Source organism: Melospiza georgiana, chromosome 19 (genome assembly GCF_028018845.1).
Source record: "Melospiza georgiana isolate bMelGeo1 chromosome 19, bMelGeo1.pri, whole genome shotgun sequence".
NCBI lineage: Eukaryota > Metazoa > Chordata > Aves > Passeriformes > Passerellidae > Melospiza > Melospiza georgiana.
The window spans coordinates 5,838,895-5,854,005 of record NC_080448.1 but is presented as its reverse complement, the minus strand read 5'-3'; the positions used below and the strand labels follow the sequence as shown (position 1 = coordinate 5,854,005).

The 15,111-nt window shown below is 43.3% G+C and overlaps 1 protein-coding gene across 3 annotated transcripts in view; it reads left to right on the top strand.

The window, feature by feature from the left end:
- The window catches only part of LOC131091487 (sphingosine-1-phosphate transporter SPNS2-like), a 134,323-nt gene that overhangs the window by 81,425 nt on the left and 37,787 nt on the right, over positions 1-15,111 (top strand). For all 3 annotated transcript variants that reach the window (XR_009115399.1, XR_009115398.1, XM_058037586.1), the window contains exons 4-8: positions 2,044-2,195; positions 4,026-4,092; positions 6,727-6,869; positions 8,002-8,154; positions 9,892-10,081. Coding sequence is in view for 1 of the 3 variants with exons in the window: in XM_058037586.1 (XP_057893569.1) it covers positions 2,044-2,195; positions 4,026-4,092; positions 6,727-6,869; positions 8,002-8,154; positions 9,892-10,081 (705 nt within the window). In the remaining 2 variants the exon portion in view is untranslated. The remainder of the gene's footprint in view (positions 1-2,043; positions 2,196-4,025; positions 4,093-6,726; positions 6,870-8,001; positions 8,155-9,891; positions 10,082-15,111) is intronic.

Genomic DNA, 15,111 nt, shown 5'->3' with positions numbered 1-15,111 from the left:
GTATTTATGGCTGAGGCACGTGGCTTGGAGTCTGCATGGCATTTTCCATGTTTGTGAATGAGACTTGGACTCTAGCTTGGCTTTGCTGTAGGGCACAAAATCAGTCATTTCCTTGTCTTTTTCCTATTTGAAGAAGGAGAATTGGTAATTGCTCATTTTTCCCAAAGCACTTTCATGCTTAAGGACACATCATAAGCATAGAATCACAGAGGAACTTAAAATTCATCCCATCCCACCCCCTGCCATGGCAGGGACACCTTCCCCAGGTTGCTCCAAGCTCCATCTAACCTTGCCTTAGACACTTCCAGGGATGGGGCAGCCACAGCTCCTCTGGGCACCCTGTGCCAGGGCCTCACCACCCTCACAGGGAAGAATTTCTTCTTAATATCTAATTTAAGCTTGCCTTCCTTCAGTGTAAATCCCTGCTGTTCTTCTCACAAATGATCTGCAGAATAATGACAGCAAATTGAGGATTTATAGAGGTTAAATTTGTAGAAATAGATTTCCCTGTGCTTACAACTTTCTGCAGTGACTGCTTCATTTCTGTCCCTGCAATTATTTCTGGGTGTAGCTCAAGCTGCTTAGATGGCTGAGAGTTTGCTTGTTCTCATGTATCTGGTATTCAGGCATCAAAGCATTGTGTCTTAGCCTGCACTCAGGAAACTGCAGGGGCAGTGAAAGAGCTGAGGTTGAAAATCAGGTCCTCACAGTTCATGAAAGTGTTGATTGAAATGGGCCATTAAAAAATTTCTATTGGATAAGCAAATTCTTTTTGACCATTTTAGACTGAGTTGTGCTGAATATGAAGTGTATCCTTGTGGCATTCATGTTCTCTGAACAGAGAGAAGAAAGAGAAAACAATTCTTATCTTTACTTGCTGCTCCTGTTGTTTTTGCACATGTGGAATATTAGGAAGATTGTTTACCTGAAGTGATTTGTAAATTGGATTTTGCTGAGGATTGTTTTGTTTCCTTGGCCAGTTGGAAAAAACTGTGTCCTGACTGTCTGGAGACAGTCATGAGTTTTCTTTAGTACGTGTCTTAGTATAGTATCAATATAATATAATATAATATAATATAATATAATATAATATAATATAATATAATATAATATAATATAATATAATATAATATAATATAATATAATATAATATAATATAATATAATATAATATAATATAATATAATATAATTTTAATAAAGTTCATAATTCTGGATGAATGGAGTCAGATGCCAATCATTCCCAGATGTTGGGGTCACCTGTTTTTTGATATATCCTCATCCTGTGGGATTGCCCTTCAGCCAGACAGGCAGGTGCTCCCTGGGCAGCTGAATGCCTCCTGCATGCACTGCCCTGTGAGCCTCTGGGTCATTCCCTGCTTACAGAGGACATGGATGTTCCTGGGTTCCCAGTAAAGCTCAGGTCACCTCTGACAGTTTTGGGGAGGTGTGTGCTGCTGTTCAAGGCAAGTGGAGTGAGATGGGTGCTCAGCAGCTTTAAAAGATTCTCTTACTCCATAGCTTTCAAGGAAGAAGGACATTCAGTTTGGGGAATTTCGGGTTCCACTCTATCCCAACTTTGCAGAGCCTTTAGGATTTCCCAGTAGGACTGTCCTTGGCACGCTGGGGAGGATGGCTGTGCTCAGCAGGAGTTGCTGTTCCTGGATCCCAGAGCACGGTTTGTTACACTCACCCACCTCCCCAGGCCTTCCCAAAGCAGCAAGAGTGAGCTGGGATCTGGCAACAAACTGGGGGTCTTCTGCCTCCTTTAGGAAATGTTCTTGAATGTCACTGAGTAAATGTTTTATTATTACTTTTCTTTCATGCCTATAAATCTTCACAAAAATTATCATCCCTTTCTTCTGGGCAAAAGACAAATGAAACAGCTCTGAAGTTCCAAAAATATATAATAAATATAGAGTTCTAAAAATAAATGCATACAGGAGCATCATTTTCCAGTCACATGAATTTGTATTTCACTGATTGCTGTCCTGAATTAAAAGAGCCAAGGGGAGACCTGCTAATGTTTCAATTTCTTTTCTCAGTATTTCTGGCTCTTTGTGCTGTCCCGGGGTTTGGTTGGCATTGGTGAAGCGAGTTACTCTACTATTGCACCAACCATCATTGGAGACCTGTTCACCAAAAACACAAGGACCCTGATGCTCTCTGTTTTCTACTTTGCAATTCCTCTGGGCAGGTAAGTGACACAAAGATCCTTCAATCTCCTTATGGCTTTTCTCTGAAATAAACTCACATGGATCTGAAATTGCTAATGATGATAGTTCTTGACCTTGACTGGAATGTAGACAGGAAAATATTGTGAGCAGTGACTAATTAGTTGCAGGAATTAGATTCTTTTTTGGCCCTGTTACTGGTTCATGTGTGACTTTTGGGAACTAATGGGAAGTTTGTTGTTGGTTTATTTAGTTTTCTTCCTCCATTTTTACAGCAATGGGTGGAAATGGAATAAAAATATTTTAACTGACTTTTTCTCTCAGTGGAATTTCTTTATCAGCACAACACAGTATCTGATTGTTGGGACAGGAGGGAATCTGTCATTATTTTTATTTTTTAAAATAATGGCTGACCCTCTATTGTGGTATTGTCAGCAAGGTGGCTTTGCATAGTTTGCATACCATTTCCCAGAGCTGGACAATATCCTGGGGAAAAGGGCAGTATGGGTTCATTTCCAGCAGGGAATCCATGGGCAACAGGTTCCAAACTCAGAGAAAAACTTCTGGTGGTGCATTTTACAAGCTGGAGCACTTACCTGTGAGATAAAACTCACAAACATCCTTTTGCTCTTGAGGAAATAGAGGGAAACAGATCCTTAACTGGTGAAAAGAGTATTTTGCCAAGAGGATCATGAATTCCAAGTATTCACATAGAAAATTCAATGAACAAAAAAGAAATTACAAATATTAATCCTGTTGAGCCTGATTCTAGAACTTCATTGTCTCAATATCCAGCAGCAGCGTGGATTACAAAGCCATGGAGGACAGGACAAGGGCTGTAAACTGAAAGAGGTTTTGATTGGATATTGGGAAGAAATTCTTCCCTGTGAAGGTGGTGAAGCCCTGGCACAGATTCCCAGAGCAGCTGGGGCTGCCCCTGGATCCCTGGAAGTGCCCAAGGCTGGCAGGGCTTGGAGCAGCCTGGGACAGTGGGAGGTGTCCCTGCCCATGGGAGGGGTGGCACTGGATGGATTTTAAGTTCCTTCCCAACCCAAACCAGTCTGTGATGATTCATGGCTTGATTTGGGGGCCTGAGTGGGTAAGATGTCCAGTTATAGGGAGGTTACAGCTGACAACCTCCAAAGCTTAGCAGATTCTTCAGTAAAGGAAGGGGGGTCTGGGGAGGGGCTCACAGTTGCCCCACTGCAATCCTGGCAACTTTTAGCCAAGGCAATCTCAGCAACAAATGCAGCAGGTTTGAAAAAGAGTGTTTACCTTCAGTTCATGTTGAGAGAAATGTGGCTATGTTCACCTTTTGATGCACCTTTTGTCTTACATGTGGCTGAAGGTCTCCCATCAAACTTGCATGTTCTTCTTGAGTTTTCTTCCAAGCTAACAGAAAATAGACTCTTCCTGCTTAATTAGAGCCAAGTACTATTTAGTGACAAGAAGAGAAAAATCTAATGATGGAGTATGGCCTATCCTTGAAGGGCACTTTTTAACTGAAAGCTTGAACATAAAATTGTTCAATATTCATATGAGTACAGAGAAAGGCCTGATGTAGAAGTAAAATTGGGAAATAAATTCTTTTTAAGTCTTTCTTTCCATCCACTGTAGATTGAAAGGTCAGCCATAAACTTCTAAATTTCCATCAGATTTGGACATTTTTAGATCAGCACTGCTGGGTAGAGTCACATACCATCCACCATCTGCTTCAATCCCCATATTTCTTCCTGTAGGACAAGGGAGCTGAGGACACACAGTTGGTTGTGCCTCTCTGCCTTTGTCTAAGAACAGCTGTGAGTGTGGCACACTTCAAGCTCTGACCAACTCTCTCTTGGCCTTTCTTGCAGTGGCTTGGGGTACATCACTGGCTCCAGTGTGAAGCAGGTTGCTGGAGACTGGCACTGGGCACTGCGGGTAAGTTCCTCTTAATGGCACATCTTAATGAGAGTTAATTGGTTGATTAGTGTTAGCAAGAGTTCCATCACACAATGGCTCAACATGTTATTGTATCTGAAAGGTGAAGGATTGGAGATTACCTCTGTGGATGGTGAGTGTATGGCAGATGCACTTTCTAAGCAAAGATTTGTGGGCTTGTGGGACTTGGAGTTTTCCCTGCTTGGGAGCAAGAATTTTCCAATCACTTTGCTATCAATCAATCAATCATGACTTTTTGATGGGGGCAGGAAGACGAGGCATTGGCCTTAAATCAACTCCACAGTCTTTCAGTCTCCTGCTGTCAAGAAACTCTGAGAATGGCTTCCGGCTTTGAGGAAAAAACACTTTGTTCCAGTTTCCGCTTGTTTTTCTGCCCTGAGACACTCCATTTCCTTCTATTTTAGCCTCTTGGGACCCTGATAAATGGGCTGAAAAGATAATCCACTCCAGTGACATGCTCACAAACAGCTTCTGCACACAAAGATGTCTTGAAAGAGCTGGGAGGAAGTGGCCCAGCAGCGCTGGTTTCTGACCTTTGGTGCTGAGGGTGGCATGTGAGGTGCATTCTCTGGCTCTGGCTCTTCATGGAGACCATAAAGCTCATGAAGCTCAGGCCAGCACTGTTTATAACACTTGGTGATGAAATGCAAGGGTTCCCATCTGAAGCAAATACATCCTCTGTGACACAGGCCATGCCCAGGGTAAGCAAAGCCAGGAGCATCACCGTGAATGTTCATCTGGGAGAGTGGAGGGCAATTTCCAGCTGTGCACCAGAGTGGAAAGTGGAGTAGCCTAAAGCTTCCCACCAGGAGGATGCTGCCTCATTAGCAGAAATAATTAAGAGTAACATGAACTTTGGAGCAGAGGTGAACACAAGAAGTAAAAACCCCAAAGCCTGTCCTCTGGTCAGCAGGGCTTTAACTGGAGCACTCTTGGAAAATCAAATCTGTCTGTTAAACCCAAGTGGTTAATCTGTGAAAAGAGATCATTACTAGAACTTTTCAGGTGGTGTCTTCATAGTTATCCTGAGAAATTCAGGCTGTCTGCAAGACTGTACCCCTTACAGCTCATGATTTCCTCTATAAATGACACATTGGTGCAGGATTCCCTGGCTGTACAAAATCTGGGGAATCTGATGAGCTGCACACATCTGTGGGGTTGCCTTAGACACCATTGCTCAGACTTTGTAGTCACACAGCACATATAAATAGCATCCAGACATCAGTGTAAAGCAGCTTCCATCCCTATGGCAATTATGTGCTCTTACAAGATGGGAATGACTCCCCAAGATGATGCTTCCCTCTGTGATCTCCTGTGGGCTCCAAATACAGAAGAGGTCAGGAATAATCCACACTTCAATGGGCTGAAAAACACAGCAGGGCACATGGACAAGTGGCAGCTTTGTCTCTGGATCCTACAATAAAGCAAGTGTTTCATTGCAGCATTACTGAGTGCCCAAGGATATTGTCCTGATGGGTACTTATGCTTTTAGATAAAAATCAAAGACACTTGCAGTCATCTGGCTGTAGAAAAAACAGCATTTCCAGTACTTTTTACCAGTTCTGTGTCTTCTGTTCACCTGTCATAAGGATACTGTGTCAGGCTTCAGTATATTCCTGGATGAGTGGTTCTCCTGACTTTTAAATACTGAAATACTTTTGTCTTTCCTTCCCTAGAAGGATTGTGAGTTTGTCATCTTTGGATAGGAAACACTGCTCCATGTGTAAAGGCCATTCTTAGGTTAATAATGGAAGTGGGTTTGGGTTTTTTGTTTATTTGTCTTTTTTTTCTTTGTTTTATTTTGCTTTGTTTTGGGTTTTTTTGTTGTTGTTGTTGTTTTTTTTTCTTGGACAGGAATTATTTTTAAGTAGCATGTCTCAATGAGATGATACGTCAGTGAAATCCATGTTCCTATTTTCCTGATGGAGCTATTTTCCATTCTGACAATGATGGAATTTCGAAACAATTCTTGTCAAAACAAGAACTGTTCTTATAGCTTGCAAAATGCTGTGTGATCTTTGTATTTTTGCCTAGTGCTTGGGAGAAAGGGTTGGATATTGGGAAACCAAGCCCTTGAATGTGTTGTTTCCCTATCTTCCAGCCTGAATTTTCAGTGTTTCTTGGTCTTTTGTGCTGAGGAAGATGCCTGAAAACAGGAAGCCATTGTGGGTTAGCTGGAAGAGGGATGTGTATCAAGCAGGGGTGTTCAAAGCATGTTTACTACACCCAAAAATCTTTCAGCTGGTCTAATTGCCATTAAATGGCCTCTGCACTCACCCAGAAGCCAGCTGGTCTCTCAGCCCAGCTGGGAGCAGGTTTCCCAAGAGTTAAACATCACTCAAGAATCATGCTTAGATGAATCTTGGTACTTATTAACACAATGGACAGCCTTACTCAGGGTATTTTCGAAGCTGCATGTGTCCAGAGTGAGATAAGAGAGTCCAGGGAACGACCTGGAGGAAGGACAGGAGCAGATGCCTCAATTCTTGCAGGTTCTGACTGGCTGAGAGGAGCAGCCACTGAAACCAAAAGGATGAATTCTGCTTCTTCCTGACCAGTCAAAGCAAACCCTCCTGGCTCCTAATTCCCTAACTCTCTGCTCCTTTCTTGCAGGTATCTCCACTCCTGGGAATGATAACAGGGACACTCATCTTGATATTTGTGCCTGCTGCTAAAAGAGGAAATGCTGAACAGCTTGGGGGGCAGCTGAAGGCTCGGACTTCGTGGCTGAGAGACATGAAAGCCTTGATTAGAAAGTAAGAGCATGAGTAAAAACCATGGTTTGCCTCTAATGCTTAATTGGAACATCCAATGGTCTGGATTTAGCACAGTGAGACTGGAAAGTGATGACATGCAGGGAGTTGCAGGAAGTTTAGTCTGTGGACTTAAGGAAGAAAATCACAGTTACATGAGGTATTGACTGCTGTGACAATGATGAATTCCAAGTTTTGCTCTAACCTTTCCAAGATTGGCATCTAAGAAAAAGCTTGCTTTGCTTGGCTCATACTTCACACAAATCAGGGCTTTTGAAGTGTAGAAATTGCTGTGTTCCTGTATTAATTGTTGTGCCACTGCTGCTCAGACACTTAGATCCATTTTCTTCTTTAAAAGAGCTATTCTGCTGAGTGGGAAAAGAGAGTTTTAGCAATTTGAGATAAAAAACCACACAGAAGCTTGCACTATGGCAAGTTTAAATATATGTGAACTACCACACGTGGCTGAATCCATGAGAACTGAATGTGCTTGGGCACTCTATGTGTGCATAAAGGTTCACATGCTCACAAGTGCTTCAGCAGCTGCACTTCCTTCCAGAAGTCTGGCCTGTGAATGTGCAAATACTTTCACTTCTGAATTCAGGGTTATCTTGTAATTCTGATGGGAAACTTGTGATGGAACTACTGGCTAGAATACCTGCCTGGTATTGTCATCCAGTGCCAAAGGACTGTGAAAAGCGATGTGAGAAAATTTATCATTATTTCTATGCTTTTGGTAGTTTATGTAAGTAGTAACCATATGGTGGTATGGATAGGGAGGGAGAAGTGAAACTGCTCCTTCAAGTAAACAGGTGACATTAGGGTGACAGCCCTGTAAGTCACATATCCTGTCTTAGTGACCAAGTACTGATTGTCTTCTCAAGCAGACCCTTGGCACAGAGCTGTGTAGCATCTCTGATGGGTTCAGTTTATTATTATCAGTGGAGCATCACATGTGAACCTTCCATGCTTCTTATTCTCCATTCCTTTGTACCTTCTGTTACCTCTTGCCCTTGGCAAAGGGAGGTGGCAAGTGTGGGAGACACAGGGCTTTGTCACTGAAGCTCTGGCTCCTGCATGGGGGTTCTGCTTTTCCATTTTTGTCACCAAACCTTCTCTTGGTTCTGTCTCCCAGCCGCAGCTATGTGTTCTCATCCCTGGCCACCTCAGCTGTCTCCTTTGCCACGGGGGCACTTGGAATGTGGATCCCTCTGTACCTTCACAGAGCACAGGTGGTGCAGAAGACAGCAGAGACCTGCAGCTCCCAGCCCTGTGGCACCAAAGATAGGTGAGAGCCAGGGTCAGCTGCTTTACACAGGGGGAGAGGGGGTGGGGGTTATTTACCAGAGGAAACAGGCAAGTCCCACAGAGACAGGGTACTAGAATGTCTGTCATTTCCTCCAGGTCCTTGTAACAATGATAGGAAATGCTGGGATTGTAAACTAGGCTTTATTTCTCTTCTTCATTGCATGAAGTCAAACCAAGGGAGAAGCAGTGACCTCAGCTCTGTCTTAGTTCCCAGGCTGTGGTGTAGAGCAGAAAAGAGAAATCCTCTAAGGAGGATGTTTGGAGAGCTGAGAATTTGGTTCCTTAAGACCCATCTGTGATAGCAGGTGAGGAGGCCCCAGTGGTGCCTGTAATTCAGAGGTTGGAATGGTTTCCCTAAAGCTGCAGGGACTAATCCTGAAGGCTTTTGTTTCTGTGTGAGGCAGGACTTCTCTGTTTTATTGCTCTGTAAACTGCTGTGTGTGCTGAGTTTTGCTGAAGAATGTCCCAGAGATCTGGGACACTTTGGGCTGGAGTTTTTGATGCTTTACAGTGGTTTTGTTTTCAGTCCTGGTTATGGAATATCACTTGCAACACATAAGCTGTGAAAAGTAATTCTTCATTTTGTGATTTACAATGGGGTACAAACCAGGAAATGCTATAAAAGCATTCCTTCAGGTAAATAAAGGATACTAAAAGAGCCTTTTGTCAGATCTTTTGCTTTTTAGCTCATGAGAGAAAATAATGTTAGGGAAACCTTCTTGCCATAACATAATCCCATCTCAATTAAAGCAGTTAGTGGTGTGGAGTCCATCAACCAGAGTGTCCAGCAGGCAAGCTCAGGCTGTTCCACAAAAATGCAGTGAGCAAAGCACACAGCTCCAGCCTGACTGCCTGTCTGCTGTTTACAAAGAGAATTTCCCCCTCCTTGATGACACCTCAGTTTTGAACTGTCCTCAAGTTACTCTGATGTGGTTGCCCAAGACCCTGTAATCCAAGTCCTGTGCATATCATATGGAGAATCCTCATGGCTCTTTAAATTGAAATTAACTCATTTCAAATGTGTTACCTAACAGCAAAAAGCTGCTTTGAAGTGGCCTGAAAGGAGTTATAAAGTCAAAGTATGTTGGAAATCACTGGTGTTTAAGAGTCTTGTTAGATTTCCTTGCCCTGAAGCTTCCTGGTGCCTGTCCATGATTTCCCCTCACAGGATCAATGAAAGGTTATTAATTAGTTTGTGTTTACATAATTAGCTGTTCAGGGCTCTTCCTAGGAACCCCAGTTTCACCCAAGGAAGTAGTGGGAGCCCTTTGCACTCCTCTGCCCATAGATCAAAACCTTTGTACAATAATAAATTTCACATGCTGTGTTTTTCTTAATTGCAGGGGGAAAGGGCTAAAACCATGAGCATTTGTATTATTTAAAATTTGCAAAGCCATTATGCAAATTGTGCAAATTAGTCAATTTACCCTAATAATTATATTATTATTAATAAAATAAGAATACATAATAAAATAATAATACCTAATGTCTAATAAAATAATAATACCTAATAAAATAATTATACCTAATAAAATAATATCTAATAAAATAATAATACCTAATATAATAATAATACATAATACCTAATAAAATACTATAAACCTAATAAAATAATAATACCCAAAGACTATGCCCATTTTGGGGAAAAAAATCCTCCCACCTTTCTCGTATTTTCTTTCTTACATTCCTTTTTTTTAAATTTTTTATTTCTGGACAGTTTGATCTTTGGAGCAATCACATGCTTCACTGGCTTCCTGGGTGTAATCACAGGGGCAGGAGCCACCAAATGGTGCAGGTCCAAGACCCAGCGAGCTGATCCTCTTGTCTGTGCTGTTGGAATGCTGGGATCAGCCATCTTCATCTGTCTGATCTTCGTGGCAGCCAAGAGCAGCATCGTGGGAGCCTACGTGAGTCAAATCCTTTCCATATGCCAGCCCCTACTGTAAGGGCCTTGGGTAGCACGGTGGGCATGGACAGAGAGCAGAGATCTCTGCAGCCAGGGCAGGAACTTGGGGTTTATTGCAAAGGGCCTGGGGGCAGGGCCCTGCTGGGAGCTGCCAAACACAGCTCAGAGCAGGACTGAGAGGGGAGAGGGGCAGAGAGGATGAGAGGGTGAGAGAGTAAAAGGGGTGAGAGAGTAAAAGGGTAAGAGAGTAAAAGGGTAAGAGGGTGAGGGTCCCGTTACAATACCATAAATCTTCTTCTGTGTTGAATATTCTCATTCTCACTAACCAATCCAGTACAAGACACAAATCCTACGGCATTTACATACAGCCTATAAGAATCATTACATTGCCATACTGTGTTACATTTTAAACACTAAAAACTCCTCTTTGGGCCCCTTCTGCCAAGCTGTAGGGTCTGCTCTGACCCTTGGGCCTGTCTGCAAGCAGAGGGTGTTGTTCCATCAAAAGGGGATCACCTTCAGCTGGCCACACCATTGTTTTCCAGTTATATCTCAAAGCTTGCTTTCATTTCAATCTCACTTATAGTTTCCATATTCTCAAAATCTTTTGCCAGACAATCATATTTATAAGGCTTTCCTGTTTCATCTTCCCCAACACCCTACCAAACTCCTTGAGGGCTGTGTGCATTGTCCCCTGCAGAAAGCCTGGGATGTTCTCTTTGCCCTTGTGAATGTCCTTCTTTTTGCCTCTTGGCATTCTGGCAGTGTCTAAGTGTGCCTGAAATCTCAGCTGCTTATCCCTGCTGCCATCAGAATTCAGAGCTCCATGGAAACCCACAGCCTTTGGGCTCTTCTATCTGCACCTCAATCCACACCTTTATTGCTCTTGCCTCATGTTTTGGTACAGGAAAATTGAGCACTTCCCTTGCAGTGAGGGTAATGTAGCTGCAGTGGTACCAGATGACAATTACAGTGTGATTTGTCTGTGGGCAAGCTTCTGGCTCCCTTTCAGTGCCATTCATTTCCATAACCAGGTGGATTGCACCAGGCCAGTATTAATAAGCCAGTAATTTCAATTTGTTATCTGTATTACATTGCCCAGGAACCTACAGTGCTTGATGCTGCACAAAAGCAGATTAAAATGTGGCCCCTCCCTGAGTGCTTATAATTGAATTATATTAAAAGACATCAAATAGATCCAGATAAATAGAATGGTTTGGATTGGAAGGGACTTTTGAAGGTCATCCAACCCCCACTTGCACTAGACTTTGCTGCTAAGAGCCCCCTCCAATCCAGCCCTGAATATTTCCAGGAATGAGGCATCCCCCACCTCCTGGCCACCCTGTGCCAATGCTTTACCACCTTCTAAAAAACTCCTTCCTCACATCTCATCTAAACCAACCCTCTTTTAGTTAGACTAAGGGGAAAAAGAAAAGCTCAACTGAAATAATCCAGCCTCGGGCTAGAATCTTGCTTTCAGCAGGGAGTAAAAATCCAGGCACTGAACAAGTCTCTGCTTCCCTTTTAACATCAGAATGAGAGAAGCCTGGGACCTGGGAGAAGTTTATGAAGGGAAAGTATGAGATGTTTGGAGTAGTGGGATCCCTTCTGAAAATCCTTTCATTCCACACTGCAGCACCTGCTCATCCAGCAAGGGGAGTTCTGTACAAGTGACCAGCCAAGTGCTGTTCCTCATTTCTCTGTGTCTCCACACTGGCCTGGCCATGGTTATTTGCTGAGTCTTTCAGCAGTTGCCACAGTTATGGGCAAGCACAACCAGAAAGAGTGGAAGTTCAAAATCATTAAGGCACAGCCAGGAATACCTCCTCTGGCTATTTAAGATTCAGGTCTCTGGTTTGTGACCATGAGCTAACATTTGAACTGGCAGAAAATGCTCACCTCAGACAACCTGGGAGAGGGTGTTACTGGTTACCCTCCTTTCATTGATCTATCACACCCCTCACCTGCTCCCTCCACCTCTTTGTGCAGACAGAGCTGTGATTTTCTCCTTTCCCAGACCTAGTGACAGACATGTTCATTTGTGGTGTTCAGTCTCTTTATACAGAAACTTCTCCCTTTCTAGGCTGGAAATACTGTTTTCAGAAATTGTGCAGCAGGAGGTGGCTATTAATCTCATTTCTATCTTTTTTTTTTCTATTTTTTTAATAGCCATGTGACTATTCTGCATTGTTTAAGTATATAAATATAGATTGTATCATTTAAACAATCCTTGAAGCAATTTATTTTATTATGGATGAGCAGTAAATCTAATAAGGAGTCAATGATTTGCAAAGGAAGTTAGAGCTGCATATGGAGGGGGTGTAGGGAATATGAGCCTGTTTGTGATCTATTAGGCTGAAGCAAGAAGCTCTGCCTCTCCATAGCCCCAAATTCTCTGCTGCTGGAATCCTGATGCCCAGAAAGAGGGGACAGGTCTGGGTTGGAGCTACCAGTGTCTCATTATTGTAGCAGAGCCACACTGAATTGACTTTCCAAGGCAAGTTTCTAACACAAACTCATATTTTCCCATGCCATTCAAAGAGCTGTTGCAATCTTGCAGACTTCCAGAGAGTTTAATTCCTTGTATTTCAAGGAGAATGGGAGTAGGGGACCTGCACTGCCAGGTTGCATGGTGTAGCAGTTTCTCATTGCTCTTTGTTTTAAGTCTCATTGGTCCATAATGAAGAGAAGAGTATTCTGTGGATGTTGGACAGAATGATGGGCTAGGTTACCTTCCTTATCTCAAAATCCATGATGAAATCTCCTCCTGGAAACAATACAGTAAAATTTATGGGTTGATTTTCCTGTCTCTGATATCTTCCTTGACAGCTTGTGCTGCCTCACATCCTTGAGTTCTGTGTCTGTGGAAGGCAAGGCAGTGTCTGTCCCGCAGCATGGTGGTATTTGCCAGCCTTCTGTACTGTGACTGTCCTTAGGCTTCTGCCATGGATCACACCGTGCAAAAATTGACAGTGAATGCTTTTGCAACCCTCCTTGGCTCAGAGCCTTAAAAATCTCACTTCCAAGCAATTAGGTGGGCTCCCATGAGATGATGTTCTGTCTCACTGGGAGAGAGAGCTGCAGTGGCCACCAGATCACCATCTCCTCCCTGCTTTAGTCAACAGCTGAGAGCTTCATTGCTACTCATACAGGCATCAGCTTCAATGAAGTGTTCAGCACTCCAGCAAGAGCCTGCAGAGCCCTTGCTTTTTCATTTCTTGGTTTTATGGGTTTTATCTTCCACCCTGCCCCTTACAAGCTGTGTACTGTCTGCCCTCTCCCTCCCCTGAGCACATGTATTATTTCTCTCCTGCTCAGTCCTTTCTTGCAATTGGTTTTGGTCCCTGGGGGCAGTTGCTGTTCCCATTCTGCAGCAGCCACTCCCACTTGAGGCAGGTAGGCAGGTGACTTTTTCCAGCCAATCTTTTCATACTGATGCAGTAAATTATTGGCAGTGGTAAAGTGGCTGGCAAGGTGGACTAAAACAACAATTCTGTATAATTTAGCTGCCCAGACACCTGTATTTCTCTTTTATTATCTTGCTTGGCTGTATAGTCCAATCACTTACTCACTTTGCTTTGCAGTGTGTGGATTTGTGTGTTGTAATCCAGCTCCTTAAAGCACCAATTTGCATATCTGTAAGTCCCACTTTTCCTGAAATACAAACTCTTTGAAACTTGGTTTTCAAACCTGTCCCTGGAAACCCATTATGTGTGTGGCATCATCATCTCACACTGCTGAGACATTTCAGCTGCAGATTTTACACTTGTTTAAATCTCCAAGTGACTGGAGAGAGATGCTCTGCTTTGCCTTCCTTTGACACTGTTCCAAATTCCTCAATTTCAACATCTATTTCAATTCCTCAAAGACATTTTATGATCTTGCAGAAACAGCAAATCCCAAGGTAAAACCTTGCCAGAGAGCTTTGACAGCATCTTAGTCTCAACCCCAGGGACTTTCTGTTGTCATGTTGTTGGTGACCTGCCTGCTTCTGAGGCATCAATATTGCCCAGAACTGAGCTGGAGGCAGAATTGCTCCAAATTCAGGAGGGTGTGTTATCCACCATTGCAGAGAGAAATACAAATAATGAAGATATTGACAGATACACCCTTTGCAAGCAGTCATGGAAGGCATTTGTCACCTGCTTAGAACTTGCTGTGAGAGCTGCTGGTGTGTCCACTCTGAAACCTGCTTTATTTATCATTTTTGGGAGTCAGGATTGGCTAACTCATCACTTAAACAGAAAAGCACAGATGAGCAATCAGACACCAAATGGACGTGGTGAGATGCTACACAGCCCAGCTGGAGCCAGAAACAGAGGTGAAGTCTCAGTGTAAACTGAGGCTTCAAAAAGTGTGTGAGGAGTCCAAACTGAGCATTTCAAGAGCTGTCATCTGCTCTGGAGCTGCCCTATTTGCTGGAAGCTTCCCTAGAGCCTCCCTTCTGCAGAAATGCCACATATCCTCACATGCCCTTTGCAGTGGGTGAACTCATTTTTACAAGCCCCCATCAGCAGCTGAAGGGCAGACATTTTTTAATGTACCTTCTATCCTACTTTTTGATCTTCCTCTTGTTCCTCTTTTCCTTTTACCAGTAGCCACCCATTAATCACATGTTTCATGAATTGTTGAAACACCCATTCATCAGCTCAGAACTGGTGTGCTCTGAAGTTTGCAGCATTTCAGTGATTTATTTAAAGGACTTGTGCTAAATTCCTGCACAAGGGACACGTTCTTGCTGCCTGTAGCAGTTCAAATGTGTGCAGTTCACACCAGCTGAAGGCAGCATTTGCCTGTTTGCAGTGCTGGGAGCAGGCAGGACAGGTTGATGCTCCATTGACAAGTGTGATTCCATTGTTGCCAAGCTCACTTTGGTCTCTCCAGCCACAGAACCCAGCCAGAGCAGCTGCAAAGCTGTAGCAGGACAGATTTCAGAGCAGGTCTGAGTATGAATCTGGTACCCATGGGACACATGGCTTCAACTCCTGAGAGCACCTTGGTTTATTGGATGTGTTCTTACTTTGGCAGTTG